Source organism: Odontesthes bonariensis, chromosome 7 (genome assembly GCF_027942865.1).
Source record: "Odontesthes bonariensis isolate fOdoBon6 chromosome 7, fOdoBon6.hap1, whole genome shotgun sequence".
NCBI lineage: Eukaryota > Metazoa > Chordata > Actinopteri > Atheriniformes > Atherinopsidae > Odontesthes > Odontesthes bonariensis.
In genome coordinates, this window is record NC_134512.1 from 38,947,772 (window position 1) to 38,966,358 (window position 18,587).

The following is an 18,587-nucleotide window of genomic DNA, read 5'->3' on the forward strand; positions in this document are numbered from 1 at the left end:
CTTGTTCATTATGGCTATAGTTTTAGCTAATTTTGTTTGAAACACACTAATTAGTTTTTTCCAATTTAATTTTTCATCAATATAAATACCCAGAAATTTGTAATCAGTCACTCTTTCAAGTTCTAAATTGTTTATTTTAATTTCAATTTGATTCTGAACTTTCCAGTTACCAAAGATAATATATTTTGTTTTGTTCAAATTAAGTGAAAGTTTGCTATCAAACCATGACTTTATTTTTGTTAGCCCTTTCTCTACACTTGTTTGTATCTGTTGTGGGTCTTTACCTGAACAATAGAGACTAGTATCATCAGCGAATAGAACACAGCCGAGTTCTTTCACTGTCTCACCAACATCATTAATGTACATAATAAATAATTTGGGCCCCAAGACAGAGCCTTGTGGAACACCATATGTGGAGACCTTACTCTCAGAGTTTACATTGTGCACCTGCACATACTGCTGTCTGTCCTCCAGCTAACTTTTCAGCCACGCTAATGCTGTTCCTCTGACACCATATTTTTCCATTTTCTGCAGAAGCAGCCCATGGTCAATGGTGTCGAAGGCTTTACTGAGATCTAAAAACACACCAGCTGTACATTGTTTCTTATCCATTGCTGTAGATATGTTTTCTACAAATTCCATGATAACCATCGAGGTAGACCTTTTTTGACCTGAAGCCATATTGATGGTCGCTGAGCAGATTATATTTATCAACAAAAGTATCTAGTCTGTTTACAAAGAGCTTTTCTAAAATTTTGGATTTAAAATAAAATAAAATGCAAAAAAAAAAACACAATAAATTAAAATACACAGTATTTAAAACAATTAAGATGACATTTCACATTTCCATGAAGTGAAACAACAATGATTCCCATCATGTTCTGTAAGCCCCGCCCACTTACTGTTGCTAAGTTACAGTCACAATTTTCACTATCCCATGAATAATTAAAAAACACACAAACAAGTAAACAAAAATATAGCTTCCTTTTGTTTGCCTGACATTTTATATCCACTTTTACACAGTGTGTTCTACCTTTGCTCAGATAATCAGTAATATTTATAAAGTGAACCTTTTTATTTATATTAAAAAATTAATATAAAGCAAACTGTTTTTGCTTTATATTAATGATATTTGTAATGTTACAGATCTGTTGAATTTAATTATTTTTGCAGATGATACAAACATGTACCGTTCTGGCAACAATTTACAGGAACTTTTGTCTTCTATAGAAAGAGAGCTAGAATTCCTAATTAGAATTGTCACTTAATATAAAAAAAAAACTAAATTTATGGTCTTTGGATATCGAAAAGAATTTGACAAGGACATGAAATTAAAAATGTGTGATGCTGAAATTGAAAGAGTGACAGACATAAATGGAAACCACATGTTAATTATATCAAAGGAAAGATTTCTAAGACAACAGCAATTCTGTACAAATCAAGACACATATTAAATTATATGGCCTTACATATTATTTATTGCTCATTTATACTTCCTTACACATCATACTGTGTGGAAGTCTGGGGCTCCACATATAAAACAACTGTTAACGCCATAGTTCTCCTACAGAAACGAGCCGTACGGATTATTAATAAGGTTGCTTACTGCGCACACACTCCCCCCCTATTTATGAAATCACACGTTATGAAATTCAATGATCTGTTATATTACAAAATAATGCAAATAATTTATCGAGCTAAATCAAAGTTACTCCCAGTCAGCATACAAAGGTTTTTCTCATCTCAAGAAACAAAGTACAATTTAAGAGACATATGCAAATTTACTGTACCAAAAAAAGGCCAAATAATTAATTAATTAATCTGAATAAACTGTTATCCTGTCTTCCTGTTTTTAGTTCAGAATGCACATTAATATTCCAGGTGAATTGTTCTGATTGAAGATGGCGAGCTGAGCTGACCTGCAGGCATAATGATGATAGAATGTCTCCGTTTCATAGAGCTTATTATGGGATGTAGTCTTTTCCCTTCCATGAAAACAACGCTTCTAAATTGAATCTGTACGGAGTGTTTGCTGTTTTTTTTCCACACACGGGCACCATCGCTGTACAGCTACATTCAGCCGGGCCTTACCTCTCCTGGAAGTTGTTCTTTTGGCTGTTTTGTTTAAAAAGAAATGAACCAGGAAGCCTCTCATTGAAATTAAAGATCTCTTTTTGCAAGAGTGTCCTGATGGCAGCAACAAACTGCATATGCAGAAGAATCATAAAAAGTTTCAATGGAAATGAAAGTGAATGTAAACTGCCTTATTACGGTAAGTTAAGGTAAAACCAACCAGCAAAACGTCACAAAAATGATCAGTCCTAAACGTTTACAACTGAAGGATTCTGAGTCGAGATTTACAACAGTAATATCGTCTCCTTTGACTTCCGGGTCACGACCCCGAGAAAACATCTGGAGCATACGCAGAACGCAAAGTCTGAGGCTAGCTTTACACAACAACGCTCTGAACACAATCCGCAAAAAGTGGCGTTGCGTTCCCACTTTTTATTTCGCGTTTAGACGAGCGTCTTTGGGTGAAAATCTGCATGCACACGGTGACGCAAAAGTGTGTGAAATTTGATGTAGTTTGCATGCCAGGTGGCTAGGTGGTACTGTGAAGCACTGCCATACAACAACACCAAGAGCGCGCGCATGCGTTGAAACTTCCTTCTACTTCTCTCCGTAGTAGTGCGAAATAGGAAATAGCCCACAGTCGAAAACCAAAACATGGCGAAGAAGCAAATAGCTATCAAGGCAGCTAAGACAACTTGAATGTCTGACTGATGGAAATAATCCGACATGTTTGTTATTGTTTGGCTGTACTGCACATGGTTATGACGTCAACACGTATGCGAGGATACCCAGCGTGAGCAGCTCAGAGCACACATTTGCGTTTTCAACCCTTTCGACGGGAACGCGGCGGTGGAGCGTCTTTAAGATTTCCACTCTGGAGGGTGGGTTCATTTTTTTTTGAAAACTTTGAATTGAAAAACGCTGTTGCCGTCTAAACGAAAGGCACATCTGATAAAATATTTTGTCGGTTTCACCCGGGAGCGTTGTCGTGTAAAGCCGGCCTGATTCACCACGTGCTTCAGCGTCTACAAGCAGGTTTAGAGTGACTTTCAACCCAGTTATCTCGGGGTCTGAATCCCATCCGATTCTTAGTCAGATTAAGGTGTCTACATGCACTTAATAACTCAGTCTGATTGTAATTTAGCCGATAATCTGAACCTTCACAGCTTCTGCGTGCTCACCTTGTAAACGTCCTCCACGCAGCGCGTCAGCTCCGACTCCTCAACAGCAACCTGAGAATCACCGTCTCCTGAGAAACGAGCACACGAGCCAAATTATCATCCAGCTGCAGATTAAAGAGAAGTAGAACAAACAAACAGCCTGAGAGGGAGGCAGAGCCTTCAGTTATCAGGCCCCTCTCTGAGGAACCAACTGCCAGTTTGGGAGGCAGAGCCTTCGGTTATCAGGTCGCTCTCTACCTTTAAGATAAGGCCTAAAACTTTCCTTCCTGATAAAGCTTATAGTTAGAGATGGCTCAGGGGACCCTGGAACATCCCATAATTAAGCTGCTGTAGGCCCTGACTGTTGGGGCAGCTCCCATGATGCACCTCTCCATGTACATGTGACATCATTGTTGTCATTAACTTGTTTCTCTCTCTCAGCAGGTGTCTCTGGCCTGGTGTTACGCTGCTTGTTGTCCCCTCTTTCCTGTCCTCTCAGCCCCCAGCTGGGCCAGGCAGATGGTTCCTGGTTCTGGTTCTGATGGAGGTTCCTTCCTGTTCAAAGGGAGTTTTTTCTCTCCACAGTAGCCTCGTGCAGCTCAGGACGGGAGATTGGATCAGGGAGAAGCTTCAGTGCAGTCTGCTTGGCTACTGTTTTAAATTGGCTCTGTATGAATTGGACTAATTTGGATGATGATTATTGATTAATGCTGATGGCAGGCAGATAAACAGCAGCTGTTCTCAAAGTTAAACATGTAACATGAGGAGATGGTGACGGCCGTGCTGCTGTTACTGACCGGCGGCGGCGGCGGTGCAACGGTGCAGCGGCGCCAGCAGTGGGCTGAGCAGGTACTGCTGAGCGAAGCTGGGCCTCTCCTGAACCATAGACAGCGCCGCCCTGGTGGCCACACGCTGGAACTGCAGGGCTGTCATCTTGTCTTTGAAGTGCAGCAGTTCGAAGATCTAAAGAAAAAAACGTGCCAAAGTTTTACCACAATTAATTTTTCACTTTTCTTGCAACAATGTTGGTGATTGTGTTGTCCATCTATATTATATTATAATAGAGTTGTTTTGGGTTCTGAATTGGTTTCAGGTTGAATCATCACAAAGATAAAAGGTCCTGTGTCTGTTTAACTTTGTATAACTCACACTGTGGGTTCATAAGTCTGTTTAAACCTTCTGGATTCATGACTTTTCGGAACAAAAAAAGTGTCCATAAGGCTTTATGTTAAACTAAGCTTTGTTCATTGTAGCTTTGTTTAACCCCTTCCAATTCCACTGAAACTGTCCTAAAACCTCCAGCGATGGCATACTCAAGAGAAGACTCAGTAGAGGAGTATGAATTTGTTCATGTTCTGGAGGATCACCTGCTGTATTCAACCCAAGGTGTGGGAACTTAGCTGCAGCTTCTCGTATAAACGAAGCCGTACTTCTCGTTGTCTTTTCTGATTTTTACTGATACAAAAAAAAGACTATCACAGGACAATAAAACAACGACAAAATTTCAACTCAAGATATAAACGTTTGTTTTCCTAACTGAACATTTTGTTCTTCTTCCATTCGAACCTTGACCCATTCTCAACTGACATGTAAACAAAGAGACGCCCCCTTGTGGTCTAAACATGTAACACCACATACAAGAATAAATCGAATCAGGTTTGGAAATAACTGTTCTTTTAATACCATCTATATAATATTTAAACTAAATCTGAATGTGAATAATAATGATTAAAGATACAACCTAAGCCTCATCAAAAAATGGCGGCAGGCTGGTGGAATTCAGAGTCACGTTACAGGTAGTAGAACAGCAAAGAGTGCGGGAAGCTGACCTGAGGGCAGACGAGTCTGAAGTAGCCGTCGGCTGATGTGGATTGCTGGGGGCAGGCCGCCAGGATCCTGGCCACCGCGTCGCATTTTCTCCAGTCCGACTCGCCTCCTGCAGGAAACAAACAGAACCGATCCGAGTCCCAAAAGAACCAGCACCAAACAGGTCTGCTGTTACCCATCTAAACAACTCTTTGAGAGTTGTTCAAACACTTTCTGCGTCTTCACCGATCAGACTTTAGTTTTGTTTTCGTTCTTTTGGCTTTTTCCTGACAGGACTCCCATGCGAGGAACACTTTCTGCCTGTAGATGCAGCACTATGACACCAGCAGCTGCAGGTTCTGGGACCACAACTTTGTGTGGAATTATCTATTTGTAGGGCTGGGCAACGATTAAAATGTTTAATCTAATTAATCACGATTAATCTCATTTGTACGCAGAATCCAAAAATGAATCCAAAAGTAGCGTATAGCCTTTAGCATTTAGCTTTATTTTAAATGTGCTGCCATATGAATGAAAGTGCCATAACATTTGTTGTGCAAACACACTTTTAACATCAGCATCTTTCTGTAGTTTTTATGTAGAAGCCTCGCTCCACTGTCTGTTTCCTTGAATGACTTGCTGCTATCAGTTGTGTGTTTTGCCTTTAAGTGATATTTTAGACTGGAACTACTACGCTGAGAAGACAATTCAACTTGGCAGAGTTTACAGATGACTTTGGTTCTGTCGACTCCGCCGTCTGGAAGAACTTTAACATGAAAATGGCCGAGTAAAAGTTCCGTACCCTTCTCCATGTTTGGTGGATCCGCCGATTACTTTCTTTTCCTGTTCCACAGCAGACAGCAGCAGACTTTTACAAAATAAAAGCCTGTGAGCAACAGACTTTTACAAAATAAAAGTCTGTGAGCTACAGACTTTTACAAAATAAAAGCCTGTGAGCAACAGACTTTTACAAAATAAAAGCCTGTGAGCAACAGACTTTTACAATAAAATAAATAATAAAACCTGCGTTAATGCGTGATAAAATATTTATCGGCGTTAAATAATCAACGAGTTAACTCGTTATTATCGAGTTAACTCGCCCAGCCCTATCTATTTGTAATACTTTTAAGATCTTGTAAAATCCGTAACCAAACATCCTGTTGACAGCCGTTTAGATCTTGGTACAATGACATCACACAATTTAAAAGCAGAAAAGATGAATTTATAAAAAATAAAGAAATGTGATTATTTTCGTGTGTGTTTTCTTCTCCAACAGGCATGCAAACTGGTCAGGGGTGAAAAAGGTGACAAGGGTACACGGACACACGGCACGCGCGGAAAAGCGGAAACATGAGACGCATTAAGTTGTAAATTATACAAAATATATATTATAAAATATACAGTATGTCCCATTTGCATTAAGTAGAGAACAGCTGTGCAGCATAAAAGATGAATTTATAGGTACAGTAGGCCTATCAATTGCATTTACTGTACTATTATGTGTTTGATGTATAACATCACAGGTCTTCAAAAGCATTTAACTGTAGTATCATACATTTAATTACATTAAATTTAACGAAAAAGTTAGTCCCATGGTCCTTAAAGGGATACTACAAGTATGTAGGATTAAACGTTTAATTAATTACTGCCCCAAGACAGCCTATGCTTAGTAATAGCCTGAACGATGACTCTCCCGACCACTTTCGCGGTCCGCTGTCATTAAACCACGAAAGTGAACGTTTGGCATGCCGAGCCAAACGAGCTCCACGGGAAAAACTTATATCAGCAATTCACTTGACGTACCGCCAGAGACAAATTTGTATCGACAGCTGGCACTCTAACATAAAAAACATTCTCGCGGCAAGCTTAGTTAAACGGCATTTTTTCATGACAGTGTAAGTTTTGAGACATGCATGCCACGAGCACTACGTAATCCTACACTGTGCCCGCTTTAACTTCGATTGATGGTGCATCATACTGGATGAACACGAGTGCACCTGTAGGCTGTCATCATCAACGGGGGTGTGGGCGAACAGCGAGGGGATGGGGGTCGCACTCTCAAATACGACCTGTGGCAGAGCTCTCCGGACTCTGCATTGATAAACTCACGACGAATGAAACGACCTCCTCAAATGGGCAAAATGTTCGCCCTCCTCACTTCTGATTGGTGATAGTGCTTCTCTCACACGCCACTCTTGTCAGTCATTTGTTGTCACATAGGTCTAGTGTAGTTTTGAGGTTCACAGTTCCACTCGCTAGTTGACATGCTCACCCCCCCCCCCCCCATTTTTTTTTTCTCCTCGGATCTACGCGATTCAGAAGAATGACCCATTTTGATTTCAAAACGGCGAATTTCGCCGAAAGGTAGCAAGTTTGCATGCCTGTCCAAATACAGTATGTCAGAAAAAAACCTGCAGCTGCATGTTTAACTTGTGTCGCCCCTCCTCCTCACCTGTTCCTCCCTCCAGGACGGCTCTGACCACCGCCTGCACACCGCGAGGCCGCATCAGACGCTCAGACAGCAGCTGGCCGCAGAGCCGCCGCAGCCAGGCCGGCGCCGATCCCAGACCTGCCCTGCTGCCAGGTCCACTGGAGGTCCCCGCAGAACCAGACTGAGGAAGGACGGCAGTCACAGCAAAGGGAAAACAATCAACATCCAAAGGAATTCTGAAACTTTTTAAAAGTTCAGAGCAGAAAAAAAACGTCTTTCAGGCAACAGATGAAAAACAGATCCGTTGGAACATTTAAGATGCAATTTCAGGGTTAGAGTTTATTCATGAATTCATCACCGAGTTTATCCTCAAACCAGGCCTGATATAGTCTTGTGGTCTAAGAGCAGAATGAGAGTCTGTTTCATAGAGCTGACTGTTCCTTGGGAGGAATTAGTAGCATATAAAAGGAAAAAGCTTAGGTATGTGGAGTTGGGGGCAGAAGCAGAGCAGCGAGGATGGAAGGTTAGAATCTGTCCAGTGGAAGTAGGATGTAGAGGATTTGTTGCAAAGTCTGTTGTCTCATTGTTGAGGGAGCTGGGTGTAAGTGGACAGAGTGTGAGGAAAATAGTGAAGGAAGTGTCAGATGAGGCAGTAAAGTCCAGTAATTCATCCAGTAACCCTAACCCAAAATAAAAATCAACTTTCTAAGATCTCAAGAGGAAAAAGGAGACAAATAATGAGCACTGACAATGAAAGGCAGAGCTATTAAAGCTCCGAGTCTGTTCCAACCTATTTTCTTTCCTAATCCACAGACACTCTTTGTTCTACGTCGAGCTTCTTTTATTGGTTTTTGCTTTGATCGTCATAATTTTCCTGAGTATCATCTCATGGTGTTTTAATTTTATTTTAAACGCATTTGTTGCGCTACTACAACGCCGACAATGAGGCAAAAATTTAATGCTTCTGTTTCCCTCTGATGACAATGAGCTCAAACTAAAACATAAAATCTACTTTTTGAGATAAAATGCATCACATCCAGGCATCTCTCAGTGAGAAATAAAAAGCAGATGGTTTTTTTTTTTATCTGGGACATTAAACTGAGGAGCAGCGGTGACGTGACATATAGGCTGTGTTCGAAACCGCATACTTCTCCCACTACTCCTACTAACTTTAACTTTTTATAAGTTCCCGGATGCATACTAGATTCTCCGAAATGTTGAGTATGCATCATGAGGTTACTACTCATACTCAAACTACCCAAGATGCAACGTAACGTGACGTCGCCGATCGTCATTTCCTGTCAAAACGGCAGTTTCAAGCTAGCTACAACGAGGGTAGGTTCACTTCCTGTTTTCAAAACAAAAGCACCAATTGTATGGTAATGGCTTTCCCTATGATAAAAGGCAACGGGTATTTTATTTTGTGAAAATAACCGGAAGTGCGTTGCTCACTGCGGCTAGCTTTAGTAGCGCCGAAATCGTGGGAACAAAATGGTAAACAGCCGGTATTTTGTCAGGTTTTCAACACATTGGGGATCTAAACGACTACTTTCTCACCTGAAAATGTTTCAAATGTTGCTAAAGTTTACAGAGTTTAGAGCTTAAGAGAAATTAGCTTCAGGCCGGCTGATTTTGGCTCGGACAGGAGCGAAATGCATTGTGGGTAAACGCTCTGCATACTGTCTGATCGATGAGTATGTAGTATGTAGTATGCAGTATGTAGTATGTAGTATGCAGTATGTAGTATGCAGTATGCAGTATGTAGTATGTAGTATGTAGTATGCAGTTTTGAACACAGCCTAAGTATTAATCCAAAAAGCAGCACCTGTTTGGGTCCACCTTGGAGGATCAGCAGCTCCTTGATGACGATCGGCTGGTAGACTTTGTTCAGGAGGTTCCTGAGGGCCTCCTTACACGTTCGACACTCGTCAGCACTGAGCGGCTTCATCAAATAAGAAACAAGAGAAATGAGAACACGTGACTTTTAGGACTATTGACTTCATGCATCTGAAGAATAAAATGCTGTTTGGCCTTTTTACAACAAGTACTCTGATTACAACTTAATAACTGTGAAAAAACACATAATCACACATAATAAGTCATGACTCATGCGGTCACCCAAATGGTCCCCAAGCCCAGTTTAAGGGCTAGATGACCATTACACCTAAAAAAGTGTCACCCTCACCCTATGCCTTCAAAAGGAAAGGGTAGAGCAAGGTCGGTAATATGTATCGGCCCTATATAAACTATAAAAGTTTCAAATCTCTCATGAGAAAGAAATCTTGGATTAAATCGAGACTTAAAAATCACATAACGGACAATTTTTACAATCTTGTGACCTTGTGTTTTCATCAGAATCCTGACTTTTGCGAGTGCTGAAGCTGTAATCACCCGGTCATCTTCTCTGTGCGGCTGGTAACCCAGCTGGCACAGAGCCGCCATCAGGTCTCCCAGGTGCTGCGTGAACACCAGCGTGGCCGGAGCCGACAGCTCGGCCAGCTGCAGCAAGACTTTGGTGGTGGTAAGAAGGCGGCGGCCCGCTGTGGGCGGGGCCTCCCTGCAGATGAGTTTTTCCACCACAGCTCCAAACGCAGACCTTCTGCCCAGCGGCACGCCCACTCCTGGGGCCAGGTAGGGGCAGAGCCCCAGAGAAACCACAAACTGCAGAGCAGCTCCGAGCGCTTTCTGCTGGGAGACGCTCAGGACGTCGGGCGGTAAAGACGGAGCCATCTCAGGGGTGCGATGTTTGGCCGCAGAGGGAGGCGGGGCCTGCTGAAAGGCCCTCAGCTCATCCGTCAGGTGTCGCTTCAGGCTGAGGAGCAGCAGGAGACACTCCTGAACAAAGCTCCACGTGTCGTCTCCCGTCTCACTGCAGAACCAGTCTGCTGCTACCAACACCTCCTCCCTCAGCCTCCTCACCGACTCAAAGCCGTCACCGCTCTGAAGCTGCTCCAGGAGAAGCGCCCTGTTGGCCCCCAGAGCAGCCTGCAGGGCCTCCTGATGCGAGGACTGCGCAGACGCCTCTGCAACACACAGAATATCACACTGACGGAGGTGTACACACATTATACTGTCGACAGTCAACAGATATTACAAACTTTAAAAAGCAGCTAAAAACACATCTATACACCCTCGCCTTCTACTAGTTTTATAAATTCTATTATTATTACTATTTATATATTACATTTATTGTTTCTCTATTTTATTGGTAAATTCATTTTACTTTATCTTTAATTTATATCTATTTCCTCCTCACTCTATGAGGAGAAAATAGATATATTTTCTATTGTAACATGTTCTATTGTACTCTATTTTGTTATTCTTGTAGTTATTTTACTTTATTTACTTTGTATATTGATCTTATTTGTAAAGCACTTTGAGCTACATTTTGTGTATGAAAGGTGCTATATAAATTTATTATTATTATTATTATACTGTAATTATACAGCATCTCAAAGTCCGTGGGAGAATTCTGCTGGATATATATATATATATATATATATATATATTACAAGTCCAAATGAGAAAATGTTGGGATAGTGTAGAAACACCCCAAAACTCAGTGATACTAATATTTACATTTATATAATTTACTTTTAATTGCAGACAGTATGGAGTCAGTATATTTCATGTTATGTGTCATCAAAATTATTTAACTTGTTAATAAACGTCAAATGTTTCTGGATTTCAGGTCTACAACCTAAAGAAATCTCAACTGAAATCCGGGTTTATAAAGTTCAGAATAAGAACTGATTTCAACAGGTTTCTCTTTAAACAATTCCTGCAAAACAGGTTATGTAGGAACTGTGTTTGATATCAAATCAAATTTATTTGTATAGCACATTTCATGTACAGTACAAACAATTCAAAGTGCTTCACATAAAATAAAAGCATTGCAGCAGGGAGTGTAAGAAGCATTAAAAATACAAAAAAGAATATAAAGAGAAACAAATAAAATAATTTAAATGAATTTAAAAACAAGCAATAGTCTAGATAAGTGCAAATATATGATACTATTTGAAAGAGTCAGGTTTTTCCTCACGGAATACACAACCAGCTCGGGCAAAATGCCCCATAAAGCACACATGTGATTCCCCTTCAAGACTCAGTTAGCTTCTTATCTTCGGTCTGTCGCACTTCCACTTACCGCCAACAGGTCTGGTGAGAATATTTATCGCCGAAAGGATCGCGGAAGTCATCTTAGACCGTAAACTTCATATCAGCAGCCTGAAAAATACTGAAATCCTCTCTTTTCTCATAAACGCTAGCTAAACTGCTACACGCTAAGCTAAAAACAACTCAAACTGACGCTCTCAATTTACGTCAGCACGCAGCCTCCTAGAGATGACGGGATTGGCTGACGCTACGCTGCATTCTTTGTACCGCTGAAAATGGAGTTTCATAGAGCAAAATCATGAATGATGAAGAGAAGTAAAAACTGTGACATTGCTGAGATGTAAGTATTAAGCTTAAAAAAATAAATATGGAATAGATATTACGTTGGTACAAAAAAACCCTGTTATATATCAACAATGTGATCAAGGTGGGTGATTGATCTCTGCAACGGCGTAAAATCCGAGTTTTTTTTATGCCATGCAGCCGGTCCTCAAATCAGACATTGTCACCAAGATTGTTAGGATCTCAATGTATGCGTTTACTTGAAGATTTTGTGAGGTCACCATATATAATATTATGAAATTCAGAAGCAATGAATGATAGATTTGATATAAACGGAGAGGGCCAAGTTATTATTAATCAGTTCCAGCCACTGAAGCTCATCTTGGCAATGGGGCTGTGATCCCCTTGGAATTTTGAAAAACTTCCATCTTTTCAGTCAATTGGTAAAGTTTAGCATCTTTGTCATTTGTCTTTAGAAGCTGGACTTTACCAAACAAACCAGGCCAAGTGTTGCTCCATGCAGCCTAGTTGCACCCCCCCGGTGACGAACTTGCCTAGAAATATATATAACCTACATATATTAGGGCTGGGCGATAGATGTTTAATCGCGCATTAGCGCAGGTTTTATTATTTATTTTATTCTGTAAAAGTCTGTTGCTCACAGGCTTTTATTTTGTAAAAGTCTGCTGCTGTGGAACAGGAAAAGAAAGTAATCGGCGGATCCACCAAACATGGAGAAGGGTACGGAACTTTTACTCGGCCATTTTCATGTTAAAGTTCTTCCAGACGGCGGAGTCGACAGAACCAAAGTCATCTGTAAACTCTGCCAAGTTGAATTGTCTTCTCAGCGTAGTAGTTCCAGTCTAAAATATCACTTAAAGGCAAAACACACAACTGATAGCAGCAAGTCATTCAAGGAAACAGACAGTGGAGCGAGGCTTCTACATAAAAACTACAGAAAGATGCTGATGTTAAAAGTGTGTTTGCACAACAAATGTTATGGCACTTTCATTCATATGGCAGCACATTTAAAATAAAGCTAAATGAAAGCTATACGCTACTTTTGGATTCTGCGTACAAATGTGATTAATCAGGGAAATCATGAGATTAAGGCTACAGTCCTCACTGCAGCTGGCCCCGGTTTGAGTCCCGCATCAAACGGCCCTGTGCTGCGTGTTGTTCCCCCTCTCTGCACTTTCCTATCCATTAAAAGCCCCCAAAAAAAAAAAAAAAAAAAATTTAAAAAGCGTGATAAAACATTTATCGGCGATAATGAGTTTACTCGCCCAGCCCTTATATACACACAGTAGTATTTTGGAGAATAGCCAAAGTGGGACCGTTCTGGCATCCCATACCTCTAATGTTAAGCATACTAACCATTAGAGGTGAAATAAATACAGCAGAGTCTAAAGGTCCAAAAGAGTAACTTGAAGCTCTTGATAATTCATTAATCAGAATAAAGTGGAGAACAGAAGTTGTTTGGCAGAGTTAGTCAATAAGAGCAACAAAGCACTACCAGTAAAACAGGTTGCGTTTCGATTGTATATTAAATAACCCTGAATAGTGTTTGACAGATCTAATAACTGAATTTTCAGAATCAGTCCAACATGCACAGGTCTGAGCACATGACTTTATTCACAGCATACTTCAGTTGTACAGTTTAACAGGTGTGGCTCCTCTTCAGCAGATTAATCTCCGTTGCAGAATGATGCCAAAGCAGCAGCGGTTTAAGCCGAGCTAAACAAGACCATTTACTCTCGGCGTCTCTGGTCACATGTCGAGTTTCTGATGGTCGGATCGGTGAAGTCTTCAGGTCATCAACAAAACCATCGAGACTCAAGTTGGGACGTTTGCACATGGGCAGTGATCTATGGGAGGAAAAAAAAAAATAAAAAATAAGTAAAGAAGAGGGCTGAAATACAGTCGGTGACATACGGAGCCCCTAAAGGGACATGGCGGAAGTAAAACAGCCACAGCGATGGAGGAGCCTACCCATCATCCGTGGGAGAAGGTTATCGATTTCTATTTTAGTATTGGCCTAACATATAAAGACATCAAATCCATTCTTGCACGTAGACATGGCTTTGACATAAGTGAGAGACATCTGAAATCGCTGTGTCTGTTTTACTTCCGGCTCACTGACGTGGGAAAAATAAATGAAGCCCTCCATTTCCCTTTAGGGGCTCCATAGTGACAGAATGTGGCGAGCCTCACCAGAAAACATCTTCAAAAGTCATGGCTGACCAGAGCTTCAGGATCACTGTGGCCAAAACTGTTGGAAAACTGGCGTCTCAGGGCGCCGCGAGGCGTGAACCGGGCCTGAGTGACCACTTTCCTCTGATGGTGGTAGTCTGAATGCGAGTCAAGAGTGTAGAGCGGCTCCCGATTGGACATGTCGGTGAAGAAGGGCTCGTTGTCATGGTCACTGGGAGCGGAGTTCCAGTTCTCCTCCAACCAGTAAGGGCGACTGCTCCACACCTGCCCAGCCGAGCCGGCTCCTGGGTCCCCATACCGACCCCCAGCCGAGCCGGCTCCTGGGTCCCCATACCGACCCCCAGCCGAGCCGGCTCCTGGGTCCCCATACCGACCCCCAGCCGAGCCGGCTCCTGGGTCCCCATACCGACCCCCAGCCGAGCCGGCTCCTGGGTCCCCATACCGACCCCCAGCCGAGCCGGCTCCTGGGTCCCCATACTGACCCTCCTCAGGGCTGAACTGTTCCACCAGGACGGGGGAACCTTGGCCATCAACAGCAGCCACATTCATGCCCTCTCTGTGGTACAGCGCAGGATGGTGGCTGAAACCATCGGACCGCCCAGTGGGATCCTCATAGTTCAGCCCGGGCGGACCGAGGTGAAAGGAAAACGGTGAAGTGAAATATGGCCACATGGGGTTTGTGGTCCAGCCGTTTCTTCGATCTGAAGATAAAGTTCAGAAGGAATGAAAGTTTATTTACACCTCGGCTTCAACTGGTCACTGGGAAAAAAAAAAAAAAAAAAAGTGACTTTTTGGTGAAGTAAACTCTATTAGAGGAATAATTTCTACCTTGTATTTTTAAGATTCAGTAAGAACTCGAGCTTCTTAAGTAAAATTAAACATTTTATTAACGTAAAACATGAATTATGGGGAAGAGTAAGTTTTACTTAGGTTTCCTCATACAATTTAAATGTTTAATAGTTGTATGTACATAAACCTAGAAATACTACATAAACTTTACTCTGAAAGTGTATCGGTAAAATCTACTAAGTTACTTCATAACAGCAAATACTACAGATATATAACATTTACTTAAAGGTTTGAGTAAAATGATGTTCCTGCTTATGAAAAACAAGTAGACTTTACTTCATTTGTTTAAATAAATATAACTTAAAACTTAGATGTAATTAAGTAAATGTTACTTAATATCTTCAAAACTGTTCTGTTTTATGGTCAGTAAAATTTACTTGATATTGCAGCATTAAATCTTACTTAAATCATTTGAATGCAAATACTTACAAAGGGTTTTTTAAGTAAATCTTATGAGTTGTTTTTTTTTTTTACTGTGGTTTGCCAGTGGAGATTAAACTTTCACCAAATGGAGACATTTTTAAATCCAGGTTAAAAACATTTGTTCTCATGTGTCTATGCATGAAATCTGCACGATATCTTTGAACTTATCTGGACTGTTGCTTGTTTTTAATTCATTTAAATTATTTTATTTGTTTCTCTTTATATTTTTTATGCATTTAAACGCTTCTTCCACTCCCTGCTGCAATGCTTTTATTTTATGTGAAGAACTTTGAATTGTTTTGGACATGAAATGTGCAACAAATAAATTTGATTCGAACCTTTACCAGCTTGTGAAGGAAAGCAGGCGATAGTTCCAATCAGCAGACAAGAAATCCACAACACCCTGAAGAGAAACATTCACAGTGTCAGTGCCAGAGTCAATTAATCATGTAATGCTTTACTTAAGTTTACTCACTTCATTCTGGAACAAATGGGTAGAACACAGATTTAACGTCTCCCCTACATAGAGCAAATTTAAACAAATACATCAACACACTCATCAGCAAAGATGCACAAAAACAGGCTAAAAACCACCGTTCTTACCTTTCACCAGCACAAAAGCTCACACAATACTCCTCTGTGGCATCAGCTCAGGAGATGTGCTTCCTTAAGATGCAGAGGCCGCTGATTACTCAGTGGTTGCAGCTGCTGCTGGAGCGGCGAGGCCACACTCCTCACTGTTAAAGGGACAGTTCGCCTCTTCTGACATGAAGCTGTGTAACATCCCATATCAGCAACATCATTTATGAACATCTTCTTACCTCCTGCTGCGTCCTGTGAGCAGAGTTCCAGCCTCGTTTTGGTGTTGATGAAGGTAGTCCGGCTAGTTGGCTGGGGTTTAAAAAATAAAGCGTTTTGCTTCTCAGAACAATATGCGTTCAACAGAGTAATACATTTGCATCACAAAATGGTTCTCCAGGAAAAAGTCAGACCTCACAATCTCTTGGCCCTATTTTCTCTCCCTTCATATCACTTGTATCACCATCCATCCATCCATCCATCCATCGTGCCTGCTTCATCCAACTCATGGTCACAGGGAGGTTAGAGGCAATCCCAGCTGTCATTGTTGCAGGGTATGTTCTGTACGGGTCAGTCGTTCATCACAGGGCGAATCAAATCAAATTTATTTGTATAGCACATTTCATGTACAAAACAATTCAATATATATATATATACACCCATATATCTACATATGCCTACACAATTACACGGACCTTACTCATATACACACATTTATATACTCTTATATATTTCCATAAACTAAATTCTATTATACAACTTGCACTGTTGCACTGCAACATCTCCAGTTAACGTATTTAAACTCTGTTCCCATTGTAAGGACATTATTAGCTATACGAGCTGCGAGTGGGCTGTCAAAACTAGCATCATCTATTTACATTGGCAAACGCTGCGCAAACTACTTCCGGCGGAAATTAAGTTCATTTGTGGAGGATAATGGCCCAGGGTTTGTTGCGTAAAAGGCCTATAGTCCTCGCTGCAGCTGGCCCCCAGTTTGAGTCCCGCATCGAAGGGCCCTGTGCTGCGTGTTGTTCCCCCTCTCTGCCCCCCGCTTCCTGAACTTTCCTATCCATTAAAAGCCCCAAAAAATAATAATAATAAAAAAAAAAAAAGCGTGATAAAATATTTATCACGATAACAACGAGTTAACTCGCCCAGCCCTTATATATATACACACGGTAGTATTTTGGAGAATAGCCAAAGTGGGACCTTTCTGGCATCCCATTCCTCCAATGTTAAAGCAATACAATGTAACTTCTCAAAAATCCCACTCTGGAGCTCCCCCTACAGGCTTGGATTGATAAGTTACAACATCAGTTTTTACAGCTTTTTAGTTTTTCCCACAATGGCAGATTACAGAAACGGCTCCCATAGACATCCATTATAATGAATACAGCATTAGACTATGGCACACACACAAGTAAAATAAAATAAATTTGAATGGAAAGGGACACTTATCGGCTCAAACTCTATTGAATCAATGATGTATTGTCACTTAAATTTAAATAATTATTTGTGGGACTCCTCTCTGTTTTTGCCATGTTTTATTCCCTGTTACAAACCAAAGGCCACATTTAGAAACTGTTAGATAATTAGATACTTTATTGATCCCGAAGGAAATTCAAGCATCCAGTAGCAGACATACAATAATACAATAATAATAATAATACAATAATAAACACTTTAAAAACAATCTAAGAATTAAAAAAAAAACTGTTTAAAGATACATTAAAAATACATTAAAAATAATTAGCATATTTCCTGGGTCTGAGATGAAGCCCTGCACCTGTTTGTACCTCCTCTGCACGCCTCTCACCTTCCGTCCTGCATCAGGTGAAACTGGCCCCAGAAATCATTCTTTATCAAATTCAATTTTGTTGATCTTGATCTGAAGTGTGCCTTTTGTGACACTCATACTGAGACCATTATTTATCTGTTTTGGAAATGTGAATATACCCGTAAGCTGTGGCAAGATATTTGTAGATTTATTTTAGATAATACATGCTGTGATTTTGAGCTCCTTTTGCAAAATGTCATTTTTGGTTTTATAAAGAGTGATGCTCCCACTGAAAAATAATATTTTTTAATTAATCTCATTTTAATTCTTGCAAAGTATTACATCCACAAATGTAAATTTGCCAAAGTGAAACACAATTTTTGTGCTTTCATGATAGAACTCCAGATGTATTTCAAGTCAATTTCCTCCTCTAATAACAAGAAAGCTATCAAAACTATAAATCTAGTCTCCCACTTTGAAATCTTTAACTCAGTATAATCCTCATTGTTCATGTCCCCTGGTATATTCTCTCTCTCTCTCTCTCTCTCTCTCTCTCTCTCTCTCCCTCTCTCTCCCTCTCTCTCTCTCTCTCTCTCTCTCTCTCTCTCTCTCTCCATTTATTATTTAAACTACTTATGTATGTATTTATTTTGGTATGCTTATTTGTTCTTCATTTATTATTAATGATACTTGTCATGTTTTTGCACTGTTTTTGTATCTTGTAAAGCTTGTAAGCTAAAGTTGTATTAAAAAAAAATAAAAATAAAAAACTGGCCCCAGACAGAAACGTGACACAGTTCGTTACGTCACCGTTGCCGCTTAGCAAATCAACCAATCACAGCTCTCCCGTTTTGTAATTCACGCTGACGTTTCTCTG

The 18,587-nt window shown here is 40.7% G+C and overlaps 2 protein-coding genes across 3 annotated transcripts in view; both read right to left on the bottom strand.

Annotated features, from left to right (window-relative positions):
- tango6 (transport and golgi organization 6 homolog (Drosophila)) overlaps positions 1–11,781 on the bottom strand; it is a 47,701-nt gene extending 35,920 nt beyond the window's left edge. The window contains exons 1-7 of the mRNA XM_075470766.1: positions 11,618–11,781; positions 9,862–10,493; positions 9,296–9,412; positions 7,492–7,651; positions 5,063–5,169; positions 4,031–4,196; positions 3,255–3,322 (exon numbers count right to left, since the gene is read on the bottom strand). Coding sequence (XP_075326881.1) covers positions 3,255–3,322; positions 4,031–4,196; positions 5,063–5,169; positions 7,492–7,651; positions 9,296–9,412; positions 9,862–10,493; positions 11,618–11,669 — 1,302 coding nt within the window. The 5' untranslated portion in view covers positions 11,670–11,781. The remainder of the gene's footprint in view (positions 1–3,254; positions 3,323–4,030; positions 4,197–5,062; positions 5,170–7,491; positions 7,652–9,295; positions 9,413–9,861; positions 10,494–11,617) is intronic.
- Positions 11,782–13,499: 1,718 nt separating this feature from the next.
- LOC142384833 (uncharacterized) lies at positions 13,500–16,061 on the bottom strand. 2 transcript variants are annotated; one of them, XM_075471146.1, is made up of 5 exons: positions 15,958–16,061; positions 15,830–15,873; positions 15,693–15,757; positions 14,083–14,783; positions 13,500–13,736 (listed from the first exon to the last, which is right to left on the bottom strand). In XM_075471146.1, exons 2-4 carry the CDS (start codon positions 15,832–15,834, stop codon positions 14,095–14,097), a joined length of 759 nt encoding a protein of 252 aa, XP_075327261.1. In that variant the 5' UTR covers positions 15,835–15,873; positions 15,958–16,061; the 3' UTR covers positions 13,500–13,736; positions 14,083–14,094. The 2 variants fall into 2 exon arrangements, with proteins under 2 accessions (XP_075327261.1, XP_075327260.1); XM_075471145.1 differs by lacking the exons at positions 15,830–15,873; positions 15,958–16,061 and having other exon boundaries at positions 15,693–15,815.
- Between the last annotated feature and the right edge of the window lie 2,526 nt (positions 16,062–18,587).

Bases quoted from the DNA above. Each gene is read 5' to 3' on its own strand.
- LOC142384833 (XM_075471145.1), bottom strand. From the start codon at position 15,771: ATGTTTCTCTTCAGGGTGTTGTGGATTTCTTGTCTGCTGATTGGAACT. The intron at 14,784-15,692 runs GTTCGAATCAAA...CTTTATCTTCAG, and splicing joins TCCTTCACAAGCTGGTAAAG to ATCGAAGAAACGGCTGGACC.